Here is a 24,757-nt window from a genome sequence, read left to right as displayed (position 1 = left end):
ACACATTGTAGGGTGATAATAAATAATGATCACAGCAGAGTTTAGGTTTGAAAAAAAAAAAAAAAAAATGTGACGTGTATTTAATTTTACAGTTTGACCAACATCCCATCTGTTATCATTGAGGAGGCGGGGTTTATGACCTATACTGCAGCCAGTCAGCAGGGGGAGCTCTAAAAATAAAAGCTTCACTTCCCCGTAAAACAGCTTCTCTCTGACAGGGAATGTTTGGTTAGTTGAAGCCCGCTAACGGAGATTAATCCAGGATATATTTACCTATATTCGTAGCATAGGCCGAAAATTACTATCTAATCCATGAATTCGTATCTATGTTTTCACCATAACTATTTTTCTAATAATTTTCTGGATTTTAGCTTTTTAATCAAACTTCATTCTTAACTATTTTTGTTCATATAAAATGTGTTATTTTATATTTAACTTCTTCTGATGCGACAGCTGTTTGAAACCCATGAACGAGTGTCTTCGGTCATACTCGTGGGTTCCGCTCTGCGCATGCTCAGTGGCGTGTGTGTTATCGGCCGCCGGTGCAGAGGACAGAGGTTTACTGCTTACACTTTAGGTAAAAAATATTGTAATACAAGGTTTTCCTGAATCCAAATGTTCTTATTTATTTATTTTCGAAACACTGCATCTTTCGTCGTGTAATACTTGTGTAATATATTATCTAGGAGTCTGATTGTCTTTGAATCATCCTGTCACCGCTAACTGTTCGATGATACGGCCTCTGTGTCGACAACAAACCGAGCACGAGGCTAATGTGCCAATGGGGGCTGGTGAAATGCTAAGTGTTAGCTTAGCTTCGTTAGCTAGGCATTCGCTGCTTACTGGGAAATGAATAGGTATTTTACACATTATGAGCGAGTCTTTGGAGAGCAGGCTAAATTAAGCAAACTATGCCCTCGTTAGCAATGAATAAATACGCGAACTGTGCTGAAATGTTGGAGCTAGCTGGCTCTGCCAGTTGCTAAAGTTTAAGGCACTGACTGCACGGAGGCTGCTTTGTCAGCAGTTGTTTATCTGCAGAGACCCGTATAAATCCACGATGAACTCCGCTTTTGTGCATTCAGTTTATACCCTAATTTTAAGTAAAATAGCTTTTGATGTTGCATTAAGTGAAGGAAATAATTAAAATTAGTTAATAAACTATGGGACATTTGGAAAAGATCCATATTTCCTAAAAGCAATCCTCTCTATTGTTCAATTCACTCTAGATGCACTGGTATTACCTCCTGAAAGGATAGGGTTTTCTCTTTTTAATGTACTCCATTAATGTACTCTTCTTCTGTGGTTTGTTTATGCTGTATTGTCTGTTTTCTATTATGAACTACGAGTCTGAAATAAAGCCTATCTATCTATCTCACTCCTAAATGAACTATTTAAATACTTTTTACTTCTTTGCATAGCATTTGTATTTAAAAAATTGTCTTTCGGGTCAAAGTACACATTGTAATATCTAAAAACCTCAAACTGACAATCTTGTATGTATAGCATAATACCAAGCAAACATCATTCATCCTGAAGTCAAATGTATGCATTGGGTGCTAATGCCTTTAAAAGGTGACTCATTGCTAAAACACACAATTTAATTTAAAGAAACTCTGGTTAGATGACGCCTGCAAGCATTTGTGTTGCTTGCAGGCAAATGTAATATATATATAATTTTTTAAAATTTATTTAGTTTTTGTTTTTTTGCTGTGCTTTAAAAAGATACATCCTCCTTTATATATATTATAGTTTACCTTCAGGACATGATTAGATATAGTTTCTGTTTGCACTTAATATTGATTATTGTTGACCTGTCTTTGTTAACGTTGACCTTTTTAAATGATTTCAGTGAAAGCGTAGGCACGGTGAGCCAAGACTTCCTGTAACCTCCACGAGTCATGGCCCAGTTTGGGGGACAGAAGAATCCACCGTGGGCAACTCAGTTTGCTACCACTGCAGTGTCCCAACCGGGTCACTCAGGGCAATCTCTTGACCTCAACAGCCTTCACTGTAAGCACATCAATATGTACATTTACTTGTTTGCTGGTAGGGATGTAAAGATGAATTGTGAGGCAGTTAAAAATCAATTAAAAAGTGTCACGGTTCACATCAATACTCTGAAATTGAATCGCAGTACTTTAAAAAAATATATATATAATTTTTTTTTTTTTTTTTACAGCAAAGGGCGCTATCTATTTAGAATTTAAAATTCAGGATGCACCATCGTGTTTTATATCAGAAGTGTGGAAGCATTTTGTAGGGCCCTATAAAATCCACGTTAACGGAATCGTGGACGGAATCGACCAATGAAAACAGTTAAACGCGGAAATAGACAAAATCGGCATGAAACGTCGTCACATGGGGCAAAGAACTTTTTTTTATGGGTCAATGTTTCGGGACCACTTATTAGGTGCACCGCCCTCCCTCCTTCCGTCTTGGCTGCATTAAACACATCTTAAACCACCACAAACACCCTCTAACACAACACAAATTAACACTGACTTCTAAATACAGAGTCATCAGTGCCTGTAAAGCTCCGTCCGTTTTTCGTGTAGTGCAGCGGTGCTCCGTGAGAACGTGATCAGCTTTAATCATCTTCCCCTGCTTAGTGTTGGAACTGTTGTGCCTGGTTAACTAAGAATAACTCGGTCCATATTGTCTTTTAGTACTTTTTATTCCAGCCTTTTGTCAGTGTCTCGTAGGCACATATTCACAGTCAGCAAGCTACCTCAAGTACAACCGTTTCAGTGTGAACTTCTGGTTTTCAAAATAAAAGTCAATTGGAGCAACATTATTAGAATGTTACATTCGAACAACATCTCATCAGAGTTACAGAAGATAGGATAATTTAAATTAAGTTAATTTATTTATCAAAACCTAATCAATAAACCGGCTCAGATTCAATAAACCATTGATCCCTGAGAGAAATTGGGTGACATCAATGCTGTTCTCATACATCCTTATGACATATAAATAAGTAAAAAGGAGCAGTTAGAATAATCCATGACACTACAACTGACAGTATATCTACCTTTTAATTGTACTTTATTTTTTACATACATTTTTGTTTAATTATGAGGTTTTTTATTTATTAGCATTTATTTTGTTTTCTCACAGGAGTTAAAAACTAATGTTTAAAAAAAAAAAAGATAAATATTTCTTAAAAAATAAATAAATAAATAAATTTAAAAAATTGAAGTGGAAAAACGGAATTTGGGAAAAAATCAAACTGATTTTTATAGGGCCCTAATTTTGGCTTCCCGAAGACAAAATGAAAGAAGTGAGAAAGAAAGAACATGTGAAATCCAAGGTAAGACGGGCACAGAGAGGAAAGGAAGAAATTAGAGAGAGAGATTGAAAGCCATAGTTCATTTATTTTTATTATTTCTTTGATATGGGATTTGTTTTAAAGTCCAATTGTTAAGGCACATAATACATTTTCAGTTGCACTTTTAAAAAGAAAATGAACTATTATGCAGTTTTGCATAGTTTACTGTAGAGCCAGAATTGAAATTAATAGGCTTCTTCTTCATTTGTACCATTTCTTTATTTCATTCAGGATTTATTTTTAATTAAATTGCATTGTTTTGCATAGTTTATGAAGGGATTCTTTTGACCATGAAAGGAAAAAAAAAATAGTACAGTATTTTTTTTTCATTTATTTGCCTACAGTTTCATTTTGTAAAATAAATCGTGAGAGAATCGTATCGTGAACCCAGTACCGTGAATCGAATTGTATCGGGAGTTGAGTGAATCGTTACATCCCTATTTGCTAGTTATAATAATAATAATGACTTAATCTTTTGTCCCAGCCTCTGTTCCACACACTCTGTTCCTTTTTGGGTTATTTATTTTAAACATGTAAATGTTGTATTGCAGCCCTTGGAGTGCAGCAACCATCTCTCCTCGGAGCCTCTCCATCTGTGTACTCCCAGCAGTCGGCTCTGGCTGCTGCCTCGCTCAGCAACCAGTCTGCTGCAAACTATCAGCTGTCTCAGCAAACTGCTGCTTTACAGCAACAAGCAGCCGCAGTAGCTGCAGCAGCACTACAGCAGGTCGGTCGCAGTACAGTATTTTAAGGTTTTTTTGCACAGTAAGCAATTTGTGTTACTCATCCAGGTCACATGCATCTCCCTCTGCTCAGCTGCTGGTTCTCATATGTTCTCCTTTAATGTCTTTAGTCGCAGATTAATTCTGCACTCCAGCAGTATCAGCAACAACAACAACAACAACAGCAGCAGCAGCAACAACCACCCCAGCAACCTCCTCAACAACCACTGTACAATGTACCTCATCAGGTGAACCAGTCTTTTCTTATATCAAGTTCTTAAACGGTAGCATTATGCTTCAGATTAATACTTAAGTTTTATTTCTAGCAACACATTAGGCTTGGGCGGTATCCAAATTTTGATGCTGTTGTACCGGCTCTCTATTTTACAGCGGTACACGGTATTACCGTGACTTATTAAAATGTGCGTGCGTGTGTCTGTCTCTCTCTCTCTCTCTCTCTAGTGTCTTTTTTCTCAATATAGACTAGTGACAAATGTATGGACTTTATCTTGTGTTATTTGAGATTTTTTTGGTGTTTTAAAGATTCTGGCATGAATGTACATATTTCTGTAGTTATACTGTCCCGAACAGCTGCTACTGCCGTCAGCTCCTCTCCGCCATAAGCACGCACCGAGGGGGATGTGATCCCTGCTGACAGCCGATCTGAGCGGACTGTTATCCATCACTCTGCGTTCAGACTATAGAATTAATTAACTTTGAATAAGCTTCTATTCATTTACACGAGATTAATCCCGTCTCTCTGACACCTGTGTGTGTGGGTGTGGGTGTGGGTGTGGGTGGGGCGGACCCTGTGCAGTCACGGGGAAGTGCGTTGCCTTTTTTATTTTGTGACGGTATTGAAACTGATACTGTTGCTGTTTTTATGACCCCACGATATACAGTATTACCGCGAAGCTTACAACACATATGACGTTGAATGTATGTTGACTTAAGTGATGAACATCTTCAGATCACAGCTAGAACAATACCATGTATGTGATTTTCTGTTGTTTTCAATGTTCAGTTTGTGGTACACACATTCCACTGAGACTAAATCAATACATTAAAGGCCCATTACAGACTTTTTGACCTCAGGAGTTAATATTAATAATGCAATAATGCATAATGTTTTATATAGCGCTTTATCATAGACACTCAAAGTCGCTTTACAGAATTAAGGCATTATTCTTTCACTCCACACTTAGTGGTGGTAAACTACTATTGTAGCCACAGCTGCCCTGGGGCAGACTGACGGAAGCGAGGCTGCCATAGTGCGCCATCGGCCCCTCCAACCGCCACCAACACTCACTCACACACTACATTCATATTAGGCAATGTAGGTGAAGTGCCTTGCCCAAGGGCACAATGACAGATACCACTGGGTGACTGCCACCCCACTGTGGCACCTGGAATTCTCAGTGGTCTCCCATCCAACTACTAACCAGGCCCAGACCTGCTTAGCTTCCGAGATCTAACGGGATCGGGCAATGACAGGCTGGTATGGTATGGCCACAATGTTGACCCATATGAGTTATTTTAAATGATTCTTCAGGCCAATATACAGCGCTTGACAGTATCCCTGCCCTCTTGAAATACTGCCCATGTAAGTTTGAATAGACGGACCTTTTTGGCCATGTCATATTGCCTGGAGAACGTATCACTTTACGGTAGTCACGTGACCACATACTGAGATATACTCATTGGGCTATGGCTTTTGCTAGTATTTTTCCGCCTGTTCGACTCCTGGTCATGGCTGAAGGCAAGCAAAAAGTTTAAAACTGCTTCTGAGGAGGCTAAATACTCGGCTGCCAAGACCCGGCCCCCTCCACTGACGCGCCGGACACCACCCCACGCATGCCGGGTCACCAGTTCTCCGTCCGCCCTGACCGCAGCGCCAACCCCCGGGGAAGGGGGCCTACGACGGCGGCATTGCCAGGGAGTGGGGCTGAGCGCCACCAACGCGGCGAGGAGAGGAGGGCAGCGGCGGCGGCTCTTCCAGCCGCAGTGAAGTTACAGGTCAACTACTGTCTGCATACACAAATAAAAGATAAGGGAGGCTGGCCCGACTGACTGACTGTTGATTTTTGCGACAGTGCTGCGGCGCTTGTGGCCACTGGGGCGGTTGACGTGAAAGTAACAGGTCTAGCACTCCTAGTGGCCAGAAATTATATAGTTTGCCTTTAAGGTGAATGATTTATACTTAACATTTTTTCTTCTATTTTTTCACTGCTCAGCTTGCACAGCCTCAGCAGCCTCTCCTTTCGCAGGTAATAATCATAATATTGGATTTTTTATATTGACAGAATAACAGATTGTTTTTAATGTTATTTTATTCCTAAATTGTAAATAACACTACCGTAACTATGATTAAGTAATGCCTTTTAAAGACTCTTTTTCCTTTCCTGATTCTCAGCCGCCTGTTGCCTTGCCCACCAGTCTAAGTCTGTCCAACCCCCAACAGACGGCCCAGATAACCGTGTCATATCCAACGCCTCGCTCAAGCCACCAACAGCAGACGCAGCCACAGAAGCAACGAGTCTTTACGGGTGTTGTAAACAAGCTACATGACACATTTGGCTTTGTGGATGAAGACGTCTTTTTCCAAATGAGGCGAGAGAGTTTGCTTATTGAATTCTATGCATCTCTTGTGGTAATAACTACATTCAACAGGATTTATTTGTTGTTTTTTTCCTTCTTACATAGTGCTGTGAAGGGAAAGACTCCTCAAGTTGGGGACAGGGTCCTGGTAGAGGCTGTGTACAACCCAAACATGCCCTTCAAGTGGAACGCTCAGCGCATTCAGACATTACCTCAGCTTGCAAATCAGTCGGTGAGCAAACTCTTAGTTTTCACACATTTTAAGCATAATATTACAGTTTGTACATGAACCATAATCACACCAGCCATTTCTGTTTATTTCTATTGATTTAGCGCAATACATGAGGAATTGTGGATGTTTTGATCTAAATACAGACATTGTAGCTGAGGTTTTTGTGGAATCCACCTCATCATGGAAGTAGCATAGGACATAGCACATTTAGTCTTTTTAGGTAGGGGATGCCTTGTTGAACACCTGGGTCACAACTTTAATTGTATGACTTTACAAAGAGTACACATTAAGGGTGTAACGATTCATCCATTGGATCAATGAATCGATTTATATTCCTACGATACAATTACATCGATCTGTGCTCGGCAAGTTGGCCTTCCGGATGATATTAATCGATCTAAAATCATTTTAAAAGGTAATCAATAGATTGTATTGATACAAGGAAATATTACATATAGGGATGTGTGAAATTGATCAATTCACCTTTGGGGTCCAGTGTGTGGAAACTTTGGCTTTAACAGAGACAGATGTTCTAAAGGAGTCGCTCGCTGTGTTTACCGTCGACTACCAAGCCATTAAGGCAGCGTTCACTGCAGCAGTCACAGCAGTGGTAGCGTTAGCTCATTAGCATTAGCTCTGCAGAAAGCCTCAGGCTCACCATTAAGTTAAAGGAAAAATATCAGGTTGAACCACTGCTCATTTAACCTGAACATATCTTGGTTACACTTAATTTTTTCTATTAATATTGTATTTTGATGGTGAAAAAACAAGAAGAGTCGGGTAAAGCTAATATGTATTTTTATTGAAAACGTATTGAGTATTGAATGTTAAATTAAACTGAAGTGTTCGTTGGTTGGACTTTATTCAAATAAAATTGTGAATACATTTGCCATTAAATGTTGTTTACTTGTTTGTTTATGTCCATAATAAATTTATAGACGATTCCCTTACAAGAAACATCAGGAATCTATGACACCTCACCTGCACTGTACAGTATCCAGGTATTTATTCCACTCTCACTGGTTGCATTATTATTTTGGCTAAGAAGTTACTGAATCGATTTCAAGTCACTGAATCATTTTTGAAATAATCATTTTAAATTAACCAATATCGTGCTTGAATTGAATCGGCAACAGCGACTCGTGATTCGAATCGAATTATTGCTAAAAGGAATCGTTACACCCCTAGTACATATGTATTAGTATTGTAATATTTCCAATAAAGTATGTTTACTTATTATATCAAGTTGGAATAGACACACACACCACTTTGTACTTAAAATAAAAGCAAAATTAGTTGATGTAAGCCAAGCAATATGAGCTATTTTCTTTTAAACTAATCAAACTCATATGAGATCACTTGGGACCATAAATAGTCCCTAAGCCAAACTGAATTTGTCTTTGATCACAAAACAGGGTGTACTCTGATTACAAATGTTTGTTGGTTTTCCCCACTCACTCAAGTGGACAAATGCTTTTTAGTTGTATTGTTAATTGTTGATAATCTTTCAAATAATCTATTAATCATCTATACTTTTTTGTTTCAGAGGTTAACCTTCCTCCTCTTCTTTCATTGTGTCTTGTGAATCCTTTCCAGCATCAGCCACAGACTTTACCTCAAGCCTCCCCGCAGCTCAGCAGCCTTTACAATGAGCCAGGGATGCAGCTGCGCTACTCAGACATGCATTCTACTGGTGACAACAGACAAAATGTAAATATTTGCTCTCTATGACCTGTCCTATATTTTACCTTTTCTATTTTTACCTTGTTTTTAAAGGAGCTAATGCAGCATCATCATTTCTTCATTACTACAGTGTATAGTGTCTGCTGTTAGCATAATTAGAAACACTCCATTAAACGTAAAAATGTTTTTCTCACTTTAAAAATATCTAAGCTTATTTACAAGGGACCCAAACTCTTCTTTGGACAGTTGATTGTGTAGTTTTAATCAAGCATCTTTGGACTATATCAACAATCTAATACGTTGTTTTTAATCATCTGAATTTTATTTCGGTGACTGAAAATGTGTACATTGGTGTCAGTTTTGTTTTTTTTATTTGTATTGTATTTGGATTCTTCTATTGGTATCAAAGGACAATATAATTCTATTCAAAGTATTTATTCGAGTAAATATTCCTAAAGCAGGTTGGTGCATTTGATCAGTGACTTTTTTACTACTACTACTACTACTTTTTTCACAACACTTTTTTACATTCACAAAAGCTTGTAAATAGTTACTTTAGAGAGAATGAAATCCCCTTTTTTTATTGTGAGATGTTCCAAGGTATTTCATTCATAAAGAGGTTTAGCAGACAGCCATAGTCAAGGGTGTAAAACATTTTTTCTCTTTGCTGTGCAGCTTTGTGTGAAGAACAGTTCCGGGGCTTGTCTCAACTGTTTTGATATTTTGTTTCCTAACGTTCTGTAGAACCAATCCCAAGGTCCGAGCATATTGAAGGCTGCCCCCAACATGTTGCAGTCATTACCTCCCCCGACCACGTTCAGTGTACCTGCCCAAGCTCCCCCTCCTTCCCTGCTGCAGGCCCAGCTGTCTGCTGTGTCTCTAGCCCCTCTCCTCCAAAACCCTCCTCAGCCTCTGCTCCCACATCCTCCACCTAAAGGTACAGTAAAACCTACCAGCAGGGCATTATGTATCAACTGTATCTGGTTTAAACTAATACTAATAACTAAAATGACCTGTGTGATTTGTCTCTAGATGTGTTCCCAGCCGGTTTACTTCAAACTCCTGTGCGAATGATGCCTCAGCCACAGCCAGTTAGACGCATTGAGCCTCCGCCTCGTTTCCCAAATCGCAATGATCGAGGACCGGACCTAATTCTTAGAACTAAAGAGGAACGCAGGTGATGCAGATACTTATGTTCTCAGCACATTCAGTTTTCATCCTCTTTATAAGTTATTTCTCATTGTTTGTTGTCAATCAGAGAGAGAGATCGCGAGCGCAGAAGATCAAGAGAACGATCACCAATGCGCAAGCGCTCCAGAGATCGTTCCCCCAGACGAGATCGCTCACCAAGACGTCCTCGTAGAGTCGTGCCTCGCTACACCGTCCAGTTTTCAAAGTTCAGCTTGGACGGGTACTTGACATTTTCTCTAAGATTTTTAATACAGAGTTATACTAGGTTGAGTTTGCGCACATCAATCACTGCTCCGTGTGTTTTTCCAGTTCCAGCTGTGACATGATGGAGCTGCGACGGCGCTACCAGAGCCTCTATATTCCAAGCGATTTCTTCAACGCTGTCTTTACATGGGTGGATGCTTTTCCTCTCATACGACCCTTCCAGCTTAGTAACGCCTGTAACTTCCACATTATGCACAAAGAGGTGGAACCATTTGCAAAGAACACAGCTGTGCTCGACCCTTCTGATGCTAACCATTGCTACAGTGCTAAGGTGCGATGCTCAAGAATAGAATACATTTTTTTAAATTTTTTTTTATTAAAGTCTTTTTCTTTTCTTGCTTTTCTGGCCACTGCTGTTGCCTGAAAGTTAAGAGCAGTCGAATCTGAGAAACTTAACAATTGTTTTATTTACAGTTTTTTACATTTGTTAAATGGGTTGTGGTTGTTAGAATTCCCCTTGTGCAGAGAGAGATACTACAAATTATTAAAGAAACTGGTAAACACTAACTAGTGCTTTTAAGTTTTTCTGATAACTTCAAACAAGCAGAACAAGTTTTGCATTGTACTTGAATTTTTCCCATCAAAAAAATTAAATCCCTCAATGGAAAGTCATGCAGATACATCCAGAACATGAAATCTGAAACACTGCCCACTGTGTTTTAACCCTCCTACTATCATCAAATATTATACATAACACATTTTATCCTTGAGGTCAATCAGACCCCAGGGACCCCATATTTGCCTTCAGAAAATAATTTTGAGAAAACTGCTGACCACTTTTTTGTCCTAGGCACTTGTTTATTTGTTGAATATATAAATAACTCCTTCATAATGAAACCTTGACCTGTTCTCTAACGCCACTATCAGGCTAAACTTTTAAATTAGAATTAGTTTATCTTGAACAGTTTTCATTCAAATCTTTTCAAGTTGGGGGGGCGATAGTGGCTTAGTCCGTACGGACATGGGTTTGGAACCGGAGGGTCGCCGGTTCAAGTCCCAGTACGGACTAAAAGAACATGTTCTGGTAGCTGGAAAGGTGCCAGGGCACTTCTCAAGCACTGCCGAGGTACCCTTGAGCAAGGCACCGACCCCAACACTGCTCCCTTCATTGTAAAGCGACTTTGAGTACCCAGAAAAGCGCTATATAAAATTGATGTATAATAATAATAATAAAGTTTACTGACAACATTAATCACCACAAGACTATGCACCCTATTGGTTGTGGTGATATGACCTTTCCTGTGGCCAAACTTTCAGTTTTATAGTTTGGGCATCTTGAAAATCTTTCATCCAAATATTCCAATTCTGCAAGCTTCCTCTCTACTTAGTAGTGACTGCATTTAGATTGTTTGTAAAATGCGCAAACATAATTTGTGAATTCTTCATCCTTAGGTGATGCTGTTGGCTAATTCAAGTATAGAGGAGCTTTATCACAAGTCCTGTGCTCTGGCAGAAGACCCTCAGGAAGTCCGAGACTCCTTCCAACATCCCGCTAGACTCATTAAGGTATGAGGAGCTCTTTTCTAGCCTGTACTAAAAACTTGAGCCAACAATGATGTAATGATCCTATTCCATTGCTGATTCTATCATGTGGACAATTCCTGACTGATGTTTGCTGCAAAATCTCTGTATAGTTATATTTTGGTTCCTCTGGGCTGGGTCTAATCAAGTTCTTTTTTTTTTTTTGTCTCCATTTTATCCTTTCTCTGCCTCTTTCTGATTTTCCATCACCTTAACCCATGGACGCCTCTTTATTTTTGTCTTTTTTTTGCTCTTCAGTTTTTAGTGGGAATGAGAGGTAAAGATGAGGCCATGGCGATTGGTGGCCACTGGTCTCCCTCTCTGGACGGTGCAGACCCCGAGAAGGATCCCGCAGTCCTCATTAAGACAGCCATACGCTGTTGCAGGGCTCTCACAGGCATAGACCTTAGTCTGTGCACTCAGTGGTAAGTTTGACTGCTCTCATAAATAATTTTAGAAATCTATTTTCTTCTCAAACCTGTTGAGTGCTTTTACTAAAATCCCAAAGTGAGTATTGCAATGCTTTCATTATGATATCTCAATACTAAAGCCAGTAATATTTTTGTTTGCCTTTTGCAATGAAAACATGTTGTTCATTTGGAATTCATTTTGTTTTTTTTTTTTACCGTCTCGGTTTGTTGTGTCGTGCAGTGTCTTTCTGGCCTTTTCTGTGTTGTCGTCCTGGCGCTGTATTTCTTTCACACTCTGTTCATAAAAAAAAAATGCATTTCATTGTGATGACAAACCAAACACATGGACTTGGTGGCTGGATGCAGTAGCCTGGACCAGAAGACACTACCATGACTTTATGATTTCCTATATTTCTGTCAGTCGTCTCTGTTAAATATCTTACATATTTAACTCGCTTTCACTGTCCTGTTGATTCTGTCTTTCTTCGCACAACTCTAATACAGTGCATTAAGTGTATCCTAGGGTAAATGCAGACTACTGAACTGTAATTGGCCGACGATTTAAAGAGGATGATTCGGGTGGGGTGTGATTTGATTTACTTTCTGTGATTTTGTCTGTCAAGTTTCTGAAAATGGCTGCTGTGTAACCAGTGACAACAGTTGGAGCGCTGCAGATTGGGTCCATTTGTCTTATTTGTGTGTGTTGTGTGAGAGAAAGATCACGAGAATGATGAATGTCATCATTCTGTGAGCTAACGGGAGGGGGTAGCTGTAGAGGGCTCGCCTTATTATTAGCAAGGTGAGCCTTTTATACTGTTCCCTGACCACAATGTTTCTTTCCAATGCGCCTTCTTCCTTTGCGACAGGTATCGTTTTGCAGAGATTCGCTATCATCGGCCGGAGGAGACACACAAGGGGCGGACTGTCCCTGCTCATGTGGAGACAGTGGTTTTGTTTCTTCCGGATGTTTGGCATTGTCTTCCTACCCGCTCAGAGTGGGAGGTGCTGTCACGGCGACTCCAGGAGCAGCTGGCTGAGAAGCTGTCGGCCGAACGAAAGGAGGCGGATGGAGAACAGGCACTGAACCGCTAATCCTTCTCTTCTCATTTCCGCTTCTCACAGGAAGGCACAGGAATTACAAAAAAACAAACTCCCAGATACACTTCACACACCACACACTCACACACATACCACACACAGGCAGATTACTGCTCCTCCAGTCTGCACCTAGGCTTCCTCTGTTTACTCCTTCACCCCGCTCCTTTACTCCATCTCCTCCATTCTTTCATCTGCACTCCCATCTCCCCTCCCCTCACATCCAGCAGACACATACAGTGGAAACACTTAGATTAGGTTGTGTCGTGTAGGTCCCAGTTGCAATTGATAAAACAGCTTCCAGCTCCTCCAATGACTCATAATTAAGTGAAATCTGATCTAACATTTTTTTTATCTGCATCTGCTCTTGATTTGGGGTTAATTTGTTTTGTAATTACAATATCAATTTTCAACCAGTGATTAATTTCCAACACTGGGCACAGAAGTTTTAATGTGCTGGAATCTGTGGCGTCGGTTGCATGTGATAATGTGTTTGCTGTAGAAATGTGTATTTATTTTTTTTGTTTTCTCACATCTATCTGTTACCTTCTGGCTTTATGGAGAGAACTTTCCCCTAAGTCCTGCTTCTCGTCTGTTCTTGTTGGATTTTCCACTCTTGTTGGACTATATGTAGATTCTGGTTTTTTCAGGGCAGTTGGTTGGACAGGAGGACAGAGTGCTCCTATGTGATGTAGGTGTATTACACCCAATAACAACAACATCCCAGTCAGAGCTTGGTAGGGCCACGCTAGGAGACCAACTTCAGCTCACCTGATGCTCCCAAACACATTTTGGACACGTCTCACGTTGATTATTTTTATTTTGACCTTTTTGTGTTCCACAGATTGATTGATTGACAGCTGGGGGGCATTTCTGTTGGTCTTTGTAAGAGCTAGAGCTTCCCTGTGTATGCCTCAGTAGCAGTGGACTTACACAAAAGTCGAGAGCTCCCTAGAAAGACAATGAAAGACAGATGCTTCATGCACTGATCAGCTCTGAAGCTCACCCAGACCACAACTAATGACTAATTGCTCTCCTTCTTTTTTCTCTCCTTTTTCCTGTCTCTGTCCTCACAATCACCTCAAGGAGGAAGAAGAGAAGGATGATGACGATTCGAAGGACGTCAGTACTCCCACTCATTGGTCTAAACTTGATCCGAAATCAATGAAGGTAAAGTTATCAGAACACTCAAACTGTATGTGAGAACCAGTGGGCGTGCACTGCAGTTGTTCCCACTCAACGTTTTTGAAGCCAAAATTGGGCGGGAGGAGCCCTGGTAACATGCCCTGCCCATTTAGCATACTGCCCTGATGACTTGCGCAGCCCAGCTACGCCAATAACTTAGTATCTTTCCAGCTGGAAATTCTTGTTCAGATTCAAAACCATGATATATTTCAACTCAAATATCAAAATGTACTTTATTTAAAAATTAAGAAAATCATGCGCCTCGGCTTTCCTTCATGACTTAACTGCTATTCACAAAGAGAGCTATGCAAGACCTGTGTATGTCAATCATTGTCAATATATGACGTAAAATCCAGTTTTTCAACCTCAGATAACTTATTTAAAACTAGAGCACTCTGGTTGACGTTGCTGTTGGCCATCTGGTAGGTCTGTCCTGCTATCTGCGGACTGGTGGGTGGGTCCGGGGCGCCCTTGGCTAGAGGCTGCTCTTCCGCACCGGATGTGTGCTGTTGGAGTGCCTCCTTTCCGCGGCGGCGGCCGCCGGTCGTTTGCGTGCCAGTGGGGGGCATTGCCTCGTAGCTTTCGCTGTCCGGTGGGCGGCGGGACCTGGGCTTCTGTCCTTGCGCCGTCTGGGGCTGTGCGGTCCTGCTAGACTGTGGCCGGTTCGTGGGGTGGGGGGGGTGCTGCCCCGGGGCTTGCCCTTGGGGGTTCCCGGTCCCGGGGAGGTGCTCTTGGGGCTTGGTCAGCTGGCTGGGCCGGTCCTGGCGGGGGTCTTCCGGGGCGGGTGGCACGCGCCGTGCCCTTGCATGCCTGTAGGTGTGGCGCGGGGTGGCCCCTGCTTGGGGACTGCCCTGCGTCTCTGCCGCCTCGGGGCTGCACATGCCGATATGGCGGTCTGGCTGCCCCTTTGGCGCGGCTTCGGCCCTTTGCTGGGCGTGGGCCTTGGCTCCCCTGCTGGGGTCTTGGGCGGGAGGCTCTCTGGGCCCTCCCCTTGGGGGGCTGGGTGCTGAGGTGTGGGGGTGTGGATGTTGGGGGGGGGGGGGGGCACTGGGTCCTCCGCTCCTTGGGGCTTTCTCAGGTCTGTATGTGGGGGGGCTGCCTCTCGGCTTGGGATCTTAGGGGCTTATGGGTGGCTGCTTGGCCGTGGGGGGTGGCATGGGGCTCCCTGGCCCCTGCTCTCTCTGCTGGCCTGGCTGCAACCTCAGGTCCGGGGCAGCGCTTGGGTTTACATTAGCGGTTTTGCACATACATTGGTCTACGATGCACTGGCATGCCTTGGACTGTGGGATAAAACTCGTACTGGGCTTAACCTTAGACATGTTGATCCCAAATACCTGTTCTAGGTATTACCACTCACTCCTTCCCTCTGTCGACAGCCATCACCATTATACCTAAGCTTCACACTTGTCACCAGACTGTCTTGAATGCGCCACACAATATGCACAACTACAACTTCACATCTCACTTTAAAATAATCAACTCTTCCCCACCCTTTCCATTTCTTACCTTGAGTCTCTCCTTCTTGTTCCCTTTCTCCTCCCCCTTTCCCCCACCCCCTCACCCAGGTGTAACACTGCCCTCTCTTTTTATATCCTACCTTTAATAAAGTGCTTCTTACCCTTCCTTAGGGAGGGCTGGTGATGGTCACAATTATGCAATAACATAAATTCATGTATTTAATTGCAGTAACAAAACATGCATTGCTGTCTTAAAAAGATTGCACTTCTTGTAGTGTTGACCTTTGTCACCATGTGCAGACAAGAGAAAAAATAAAATGAATAAATAAAATAAAACTAGAGCACTCCGAGAGCGCAGACCTCCGCCAACTAGCTCATTTCCACCCATATTGTGATTTAGAGTACAACAAGCACTTTTCTACCACTACTACATTACCCATAAGCCACCGCGCTCGAACGAGCAGACATATCCACCCATATTGTGATTTCTACACGTGGTATTTTCTCATTGTTGGTAATCCAGAACTTCACCAAAATGTAGTCACCTGTTCCTTGTCCCATTATCAACATTTCCTGAAAATGTCATCCAAATCCATTCATAGCTTTTCAAGTTATCTTGCTAACAAACAAACGCAGGGTAAAATATAACCTTCTGCGCTTGGCGGAGGTAACAAACTCCACAGAAAAATGAGCACTTGAACACAATGTAGGGTGATAATAACTAATAATCACAGCCGAGTCATGGTTTCTTTCTTTGTAGGTGAACGACCTGCGGAAGGAACTTGACTGTCGTACTCTGAGCTCAAAAGGGTTAAAATCACAGCTAATCGCTCGTCTCACCAAGCAGCTGAAGGTGGAAGAGCAGGTGGAGGAGTCTAAAGAACCGGAGATCGCAGAGACTAAAATACAAGAAGAGGAGGAACCAGCTCGCATAGAAGAGGACAAAGAGGTACAGATGAAGGATTTTAGGTTCAACTTCCCTCAGATGTGGCTGAAGTGTCTATTGATACGGAAACGTATCAATAGACCCCAGGACTATTGATACGGAAATGTAATCTTTTCTACATTTCCACTTTGTGCACTAATCCTGTAAAACAAATATCATGTTAACGTGAAAAAAAAATGTGTCTGTAGTAACACAATTTTGTGATATAAAAATGGGTCCACGACCTGAAAAAGGTTGGAAACCACTACCTTCAGCATCCAGAAATTTTCATTTAACTTTCAAGTGCTCAGATCACACATCTCTGTTTCTTGGTCAGGCAATAAAAGCCTAAATTATTAGTATTTTTATGGCACGTTGCTGCTTCAGCTGTTGTGTTAAACTAGAAGGCTTCTGTTAGCCAAACCAGGTTTTTTTTTTTTTTTTTGAGCTCTTTTTGATTCTTCTCTGCCAGGAGGAGGAAAGAAAGAAGCAGGATGAGCTCGAGCGTCAGAGAAGAGAGAGACGGTACATCCTCCCAGACGAACCCACCATTCTGGTTCATCCCAACTGGGCAGCCAAAAATGGAAAGTTTGACTGTAGTGTGATGTCTCTGAGTGTGCTGCTGGACTACAGACTGGAGGACAACAAGGAGCATTCGTTTGAGGTGAGACTCAATGTTTTACACAGAGGAAGGACTGTGTAAACGTTTGGATTACCGTTACATTCTTCGTTCACTTTTTCTCTGAAGGTTTCTTTATTTGCTGAACTGTTCAATGAGATGCTGCAAAGAGATTTTGGTTACCGCATCTACAAAGCCCTCGCTGCTTTTCCTACCAAGGATGAGAAGAAGGAGAAGAAGTCCAAAAAAGAGGCTGAAAAGAAGGATGTGGAAAAGCGTGAAATTAAAAAAGAGGAAGACGGTGAAGAGCCAGCAGTGAAGAAGACCAAGGAGGATGATGAGGAGAAGAGGAAGGTGAGCACTTTGTCAGTTATCTTTATTGTTGTTGGTTTGAAGGCTTCCTGTAAAGGAAACCCATATTTTCTCAGAGCGAAGTAAAGACGGTGAAAAGGGAGGAGTCTCGGGACGAAGAGGACAATGAAGATGATGGAAGCACAGTAAACGCAGAAGAATACGACCCCATGGAGGCTGAAGATGCAGAGGATGATGATGATGGTACAGGATAGAGACCTAAGCCATTTTAATCAAGTCATTTGGTCAATGAGGAGAAATCATGCACCACGCTGAGTCTGTGATGGATATCACTGTTTCTGAGACCATAATGATAAAGAACATTTCTCCAATATGCTTTTAATTGAATAAAAACTTTTATTCATTAAAATGTGTTATTTCTTTAAGACAAAGATGACGACGACTCCAACGACCGGGACAGGAAAGATCGAAAAGACGACCGCAAGTCACCAAAAGAGAGGTCGTCCAAGGACAAGGTGGGAGAACTGTTTATCTGTGTATTACTGAAATGATATGGAATTGCCACTGCTAAGGTTTTGTTTACATGTTTGTTTGTTTTTTTGTTTGATTAGGAGAAGAAACAGATGGTCACACACAACAAGGAGCTGCTCATGGCCTTCATCTATTTCGACCAGAGTCATTGCGGCTATCTGCTGGAGAAAGATCTGGAGGAGATCCTCTACACACTGGGCTTACATCTCTCTCGGGCTCAGGTAACATACACACACATTCACACGCACACACACATACAGTTGTTACCAACGTTTTGTGGCTTGTGACCCCAATTTAATATCACACATTTCTGGCAATACCAGGGACATTTTTTTCTTGTAGAATTATTAATAAAAAAATTATTTAGATGAGCCTTTCAGGCCACCTTAAAAACTGAATAATATAGTGCAATACATTATAAAACAGAATATTACTAAAAGAAAAATAGTTTTTGATCATATCTGTTTTTGTGTTACCAAAAATATACTGCGTTTTATGTGACCTAGAATTATATTTGAGAAAGTAAAAGTATAGAATACAGATTTTTTTAGATTTTTTGCGGTGTTTTACTTTAAAAAAGAATTATTTTGCCGTTTTTTAATTTTTACTTAGTAGACATTTCAGGCAACCCTATTTCAATTCCCCATATGGGGTCACAACCCCAAGGTTGAAAAACGCTGCACTAATACATACAGATGTGGATGTGTTTTTAAAGTGAGGCGTTTGTTGGTCATCAGTTCAATAAAGTTGCTTTTTTTCCTTGTGTGTTTTCAGATAAAGAAGCTTTTAAACAAACCAATTGTAAAGGAGTCTTGTTACTACAGAAAGCTGACGGACCGAGGAAAGGATGAACCCATTCCTTCCTTTAATGAAGCCCAGATAGAAAACATCATCGGTGAGCACTTGAATTAAGTTTTAAACCAAATAAACAATGTTTCTGAACTCCCTTTCCGTTTTCATTCTAGGAAACCGAGGACTACTTCCAGCGCTCAAAACTCGCACCCCGTCAGAGACCAGCGAGTCCAGCAACCTGATCGTGTACAACGGCGCCATGGTGGACGTCGGCAGCATGATGCAGAAACTGAAGAAGAGCGAGAAAGCCAGAGAGGAGATAGAGCAGAAGGTCATTGTGCAGGATGCAAAAATGGGTAGGACTTGTGATGAGTGCATTGGTTTGCTGCCATCAACAGTGCAGGCTACACTCTGTGTCGGGAGTCCTCAGAGACTATGACCCGCCTCAATTTGAGCTTTGCTACAGAGAACCTCAGTCTCACCTCATTCAGCCGTCATCCTCCTGTGATTTCTGCTGAGATGTGGACTGACACATGACTATCATTGGTCTTAAATAGGAAGAATATTGTGGTTCACACTAGAAAAACAAGTGTTTTTGCAGTGGCACATGTCAAACTCGTGCTTCTTTCATGGAAAAAAAAATTATTCCCATCATTATGGTCCATTGTTCTATGAATCTATGATAACCACATTTGTTTATTTATCTGAATAATATCCACTGTTATCTAGGAAGTTTCTCATTATTTGCACCATAGTGTAGTCATCTTAAAGATGTAAATCCTTCTTTTAATCAGAAGTAAAACGGGTTGAAAGTGACCAAAAATGGTGGAAACGATGGTGAAATGGGATTTTAAAAACCACAGAAATTGGTTAAAAGTTGCCAATTAGAGTGGCCAAAAATAGAGAGAAAAAGTGGTAAAGTAAAAAAGGGTTCAAAGTGTCAATATTGGCTTAAAAGTGGCCGGAAAAAAAAGCAGAAACAATTAGTTTAAACTGACAAATAATGGGCATGACAAGCATGAAAATATGGTAAAAGGTGTCTCGTGACCCCAATGTTGAGAACCCCTGTCTTAGGGTGCTGATGCTTTTGTTTTGATGTTTGTGAATTGGTGTTGTGTTCCTCTCCAGAGGAAGACGCCAAAGTCAAAGCTCAGGTGGAGAAAGCCAATGCCCGTTTATCTGTGGAGCTGGAGGAGGTGAAGAAGACTCTGAGTCAGACGGAGGAGAATCTCAGGGCTACAGAGGAGCAAAAAACCATCTATCACGACCACCTCAACACGTTGGCTGGATCTCTGATGACTTCAGTCAAAGGAGTGCTGAAGGTGCTGAAGAAGGTAAATCAGAATAAACACACACGTTTGTTCCCTTGAAGAATTAAGTTCACCAGTTTTTTGTGGTTTTTTTTCTTCTTCTATCACAGGAGGAAGAAACAGACGAGTCGATCGTTGGAGGTTCAGGCGTCACATCTCAGACAAATGGAGCTGAAAAACAAGCTCCTAAATGAATGAAGCTAATCTGTAAAATGGACTTTCTACTGTAAATATTGACTAAACACATTTTAGATTTATTGCCAGTGGTTGTTTTGTTTAATTTAATCTTTGATTAGTATTATTTTTTTAAAATGGTTTATTATTCTGTTTAGCACTAACTTTATTTTTTTTTAATTTTAAAAACTTGGAAACATTTCTTCTTACTCAGTGCTTGATTTGTTTATCCCATCGTTTCAGGTCATCAGAGCCGATGAAGTGCCACAGATAGAATTAAAAGCCAGTATGTGTGAGCTGTATTTAACTTTATTTGGTTTAAATGCGCATTAACAATGACAATTATGTTTAAAAACATTTATTTGTAAAAGAAACTATATTTAATGTATGCTTGTTTGGAATGGGCTACTTTGGAAGACCTTCAATCTTTAAAAAAAAAAAAAAAAGTGTTAAACATTCATTTTCTGCTGTTTTAGGGTTTTGTTCTAAGCACACCGCTATGCATGACAGTTCCCACTTGTATTTGGACCTTCTCTGTCAGCACCTACAGACGGCTGTGCTGCCAGTAATCATTGTATTGAACTGCAGAAGAACCCGGATTTAAAGCCCAATGAATGTGTGAATGGAAACAAGTATTTCCAAAGGCATTTCTGACGTGTGTTTGGGTTGTGTTGTTTTCAGCAGCAGGGACACAGACTACATTTGAATGTCCTCTGAAAAGCAGGCCATTTATTTTTCTATTGGGAATGTCACTCAGTCTTGTGAAAGAGTAAAGTGGTCCGTTTTAAAACTGCAATATTTTTGCATGTGATTTGTGTGGCTGGAGTAGGGAAGGGCAACACAAGGGAAATGTTTTCATTGCAGCAGCATTTATAACATGAGGGCAAGGCAAAACAAAATGTACTTATAGAGCGCATTTCATACACAAGGCAAATGTGCTTTACATGATTTAAAAAGTGCAACAGAAAACATTTAAGTTTAAAAATCAATAACATTCAATTGGCAGTAAAAACATGAAAAATCTCCCTGCCATACGCAGTAGAGAAAGAATGCCATTAAGAGAAACATTAACACAATTTGAAAACACTTGAGGTGGGAGTTTTTAGGCACTTTATGATTCAGCTCAATTACGAATCCTATTATAAGGAGTGTGATTTGATTGTATATCAATGTATGACAGTATTTGCATTCAGACAGGAGATCAATGTATCCTTTATCAAACCAGCACATCTGTAAAACTGCACAGTTTAGTGCCAAAGTAGCACCATCTCTTGTATCATAAAAAATACAATTAACTTCAAGTTCATTATATATTATAAACTAAATCGGTAGTTCAACCATTGGCTTGTAAGATATCTGTTATGTCTGAATGATGATGTATCTAATTATTTCTCCCACTAGTGTTCACTGCAGAATAAATGAATGCAAGTTGGCAAAAACAGGGTGGACTACACGGGATGGAGACTTGCTTTAACCAAGCGGTGAAAATGAAGGACGATTTTAAAGATTGAACAGTGATGCAGTTAGAATCAGAAAGGATTTTATTCGCCAGGTACAGTTTGAAAACAGTACAAGGAATTTAACTCTGTAGTTGGAGTGAAGGACACAACACACCAGGCGCCATTTCCACAAGTCACTTTAAAGGGGAGGTATGATGAAAAAAATCACTTTATAATGGTTTTGCTACAGTGATATACATCCCTTTGGCTTCATTCAGAGGGCCAAAGTTCTGTTTCCTTCCTCCCTTGTTATTCCACAGTTTGTGAAAAGTCAGCTCAAAACGGGCAAGTTTTTTGCCCGGCAGGTGACGTCACCTATCGGAAACTCCTCCTCCTGACAATCCTCTCTCCTCCTACCATGGAAATAATACACGCCTCCTAGAATGTGAGCTCCTCCCTCTCCAACTATCTAACAGATAAAACAAACACTGCGATTTAATATGTCATATATATATATATCATACTTTATTGACATATATGCAAACTGCACTACCGGATGCCCAAACTGCACTACTTTTTCAGTTGCCGATCGTGTTGGAAGTCACTGCTTGGAGCCACTGTTTACTCACATTAGATGTTAGCACTCCGTGCTAATGCTACACCGGCATATGCAGCGAGACCCGACATCACTTGTGAACTGATGAGGAAACGATGGGGATGTTGTATTCACGGATTCGTGGCTTACAGCGCTAACAATGGACTCGGTTGTGGAATTGGACGGCTTCCAACTTTTACGCGGTAACGGACGATGGAGAGCGCTAAGCGAAAAGAAGAAAGTGGCTGTGTTTGTGTGCGGAAAGGAGGACCTGCTCCTTTTGCTCTGGTTCTGCAGCAACACACACACACTTTCCTGACTCACAATCACAATAGCTGTTTAAATAGCCATGTGTTTCACTGTAATGTGCAGTTTTTTGGCTGAAAACAATAACAAAAATGTGTGCATAGCAAAAGATAATCACTAGTGATCGCTGTTGTACGTGGAGTCAGGCCTAGTCATGAATATGCATAAGTAGGCAGCGAATCAGCCCGTTTAGAGAATTGCTCTGAAAGTGGCTTTTCAGACGGCTAAAACTCCAGAAAACAGGCGAGTTTGGGAGAGAGAAAAAAATTTGCCCGGGCTGCTTGTTTCCCATATCTGATACAATGTATTGAAGATGGTTCATTTTTATGTGTAAAATCTACATTGATGATACAAGTATTAGTGGTTTACAAGCATAAAATCAAGCCTCCATGACCTCAAACCTCAGTTTAGATCAGAGCATCACACACCTGGGGGTCCATGTGATCCAGCAGATGGCAGCATGGGGCTGACTAACTGACTATCTCAGTCTTATTCTAAAGGTGATTCTTTCTGCTGGCAGACCTTCACACTGATATATCAAGGATATTATTTACATAAATCTTGGGTTTTTTTCCTGATGCCTTCCTGCTTCTCGAACATCCCCATGTGGAACCCTTTGTTTCCCCACATGTTGCTGTGATGACTCTGAGTTATAGAGATTCTTCTCATACATTTTCCTGTCTTTGTAAACGTAAACACACCTATAATTCATGCTAATTCTAGTCCATTTAAAAAGTTGTGTACAGACATTGTTGTTGTTCTGAACTGATGACAGCTGTTGTTTGTGATGTTGGTGAGATTGTGTGTGATTGGTTTGTTAAAGCAGACCAAATGTTCTTATTTCTAAGTGGTTAGTGGTTTGCTTTCTTTAAAGCAGGAATGGGCCACTTTTATCACAGTGGGAGCCAAAGAAAATGTGATTGTATCTGAGGGCCACACAGCGTTTCTGTGGGTTTTTCCTTCTCTTTTGTACTTATTTGTTGTCATTTTGTGTATTTTTCTCTTATTTAGTGTATTTTGTTGTTGTGTGTGTGTGTTTTTGTAGTCATTTACTGTATTTTTGTTACCTTTGTGTGTGTTTTAGTTGTCAATAATGTTAATATGTTTAATGTTATTGTTAATATGTTACCTTTGAGTATTTTTGTAGTTATCTTGTCTATGTTGTGTATTTTTAGGCCGGGCTCCCAGACTCAAAACGCCACTCACTTTGTTCTTCTTGTTCTTCTTCTTGCTACTTCTCTGTTATTTGTGAACAGATCATGCTGAAATTTGGTAGGTATAATTCATGGATGTGTAGGCATCGACGCTCGAAGCCCGATTTTTCTAAAATGAAAAAAAAAAATGGGGTACGGGGCCTGGAGGTCCACCCCCTATTTCCAGCAATTGTCAAATATATGGCAATTTCAGCTATTTCCATTCCAGTCGTTTGTTATTTATTTGTGAGTCAAATATTGCAACACTTGGTGGTACCGAATCATTGACACATACCATACTTGGTGAAACCGAGTCATTTCACTGAATTCTCGGGAACGTAGTACAGGCTATTCGGCGCGGAGATGTTCCGCTGGCCCGGCCGTAGTTCATCAGAACTTGTTCTGTTAGTTTACATGTTTTTGTGAGCCATTGTTTTGTGTTTACTTTGGGGGCCTCAGAAAATTAGACCGAGGGCCACATCTGTAGCCCCCGGGCCGCCAGTTGACTGTCTGCCTTTGAATAAAACTTTTTATGGTATTTACCTACTGATAAGATATATAGTATTTTTTTATATTACTTTTTTGTTTTAAGTTTCTGGATGAAAAAGTATTTAAGACCCTTTTTTTAGTGCAGTCTTGGTTGAAATAAATTCAGACTATTATTATTATAAGTTATAACTTATCATAGTAAATCAATTACTTAAAAAAAAAATGAAAATTGTGACACAAATGCATGCTTCCAACTAAGTAGTGCAGACAACCTAATATGAATAGAGAGAGAAAACACATCTGGATGAAATAAAGACTTAGGAAGGCCATTTCTATAAAAGGTAGCCAGATAATTAAAACCAAGGTTTAAAAGTCTGGATCAA

General features: G+C 40.7%; 1 protein-coding gene and 1 pseudogene across 3 annotated transcripts; one reads left to right on the top strand and one right to left on the bottom strand.

Moving 5' to 3' along the window:
* Positions 1 to 432: 432 nt before the first annotated feature.
* On the top strand, positions 433 to 21,148 carry ccar1 (cell division cycle and apoptosis regulator 1). Of its 3 annotated transcripts, XM_028468440.1 has the most exons (27): positions 433 to 577; positions 1,853 to 2,013; positions 3,883 to 4,058; positions 4,185 to 4,301; positions 6,288 to 6,320; positions 6,467 to 6,663; positions 6,757 to 6,883; positions 7,822 to 7,884; positions 8,480 to 8,593; positions 9,311 to 9,503; positions 9,599 to 9,743; positions 9,825 to 9,977; positions 10,067 to 10,292; positions 11,414 to 11,527; positions 11,801 to 11,967; positions 12,819 to 13,029; positions 14,134 to 14,217; positions 16,450 to 16,638; positions 17,087 to 17,278; positions 17,363 to 17,587; positions 17,662 to 17,788; positions 17,972 to 18,060; positions 18,157 to 18,297; positions 18,851 to 18,971; positions 19,042 to 19,224; positions 19,997 to 20,202; positions 20,289 to 21,148. In XM_028468440.1, exons 2-27 carry the CDS (start codon positions 1,902 to 1,904, stop codon positions 20,370 to 20,372), a joined length of 3,789 nt encoding a protein of 1,262 aa, XP_028324241.1. In that variant the 5' UTR covers positions 433 to 577; positions 1,853 to 1,901; the 3' UTR covers positions 20,373 to 21,148. The 3 variants fall into 3 exon arrangements, 2 of the variants coding, with proteins under 2 accessions (XP_028324241.1, XP_028324242.1); XM_028468441.1 differs by lacking the exon at positions 7,822 to 7,884; XR_003675623.1 differs by lacking the exons at positions 17,662 to 17,788; positions 19,997 to 20,202; positions 20,289 to 21,148 and having other exon boundaries at positions 19,042 to 19,061.
* LOC114477358 (uncharacterized) lies at positions 5,448 to 5,570 on the bottom strand (annotated as a pseudogene).
* Positions 21,149 to 24,757: the final 3,609 nt, after the last annotated feature.

The sequence above is a fragment of the Gouania willdenowi genome, chromosome 15 (assembly GCF_900634775.1).
Source record: "Gouania willdenowi chromosome 15, fGouWil2.1, whole genome shotgun sequence".
Lineage (NCBI taxonomy): Eukaryota > Metazoa > Chordata > Actinopteri > Blenniiformes > Gobiesocidae > Gouania > Gouania willdenowi.
The sequence above is the reverse complement of the archived record's forward strand: the minus strand, read 5'-3'. Positions and strand labels throughout refer to the sequence as shown.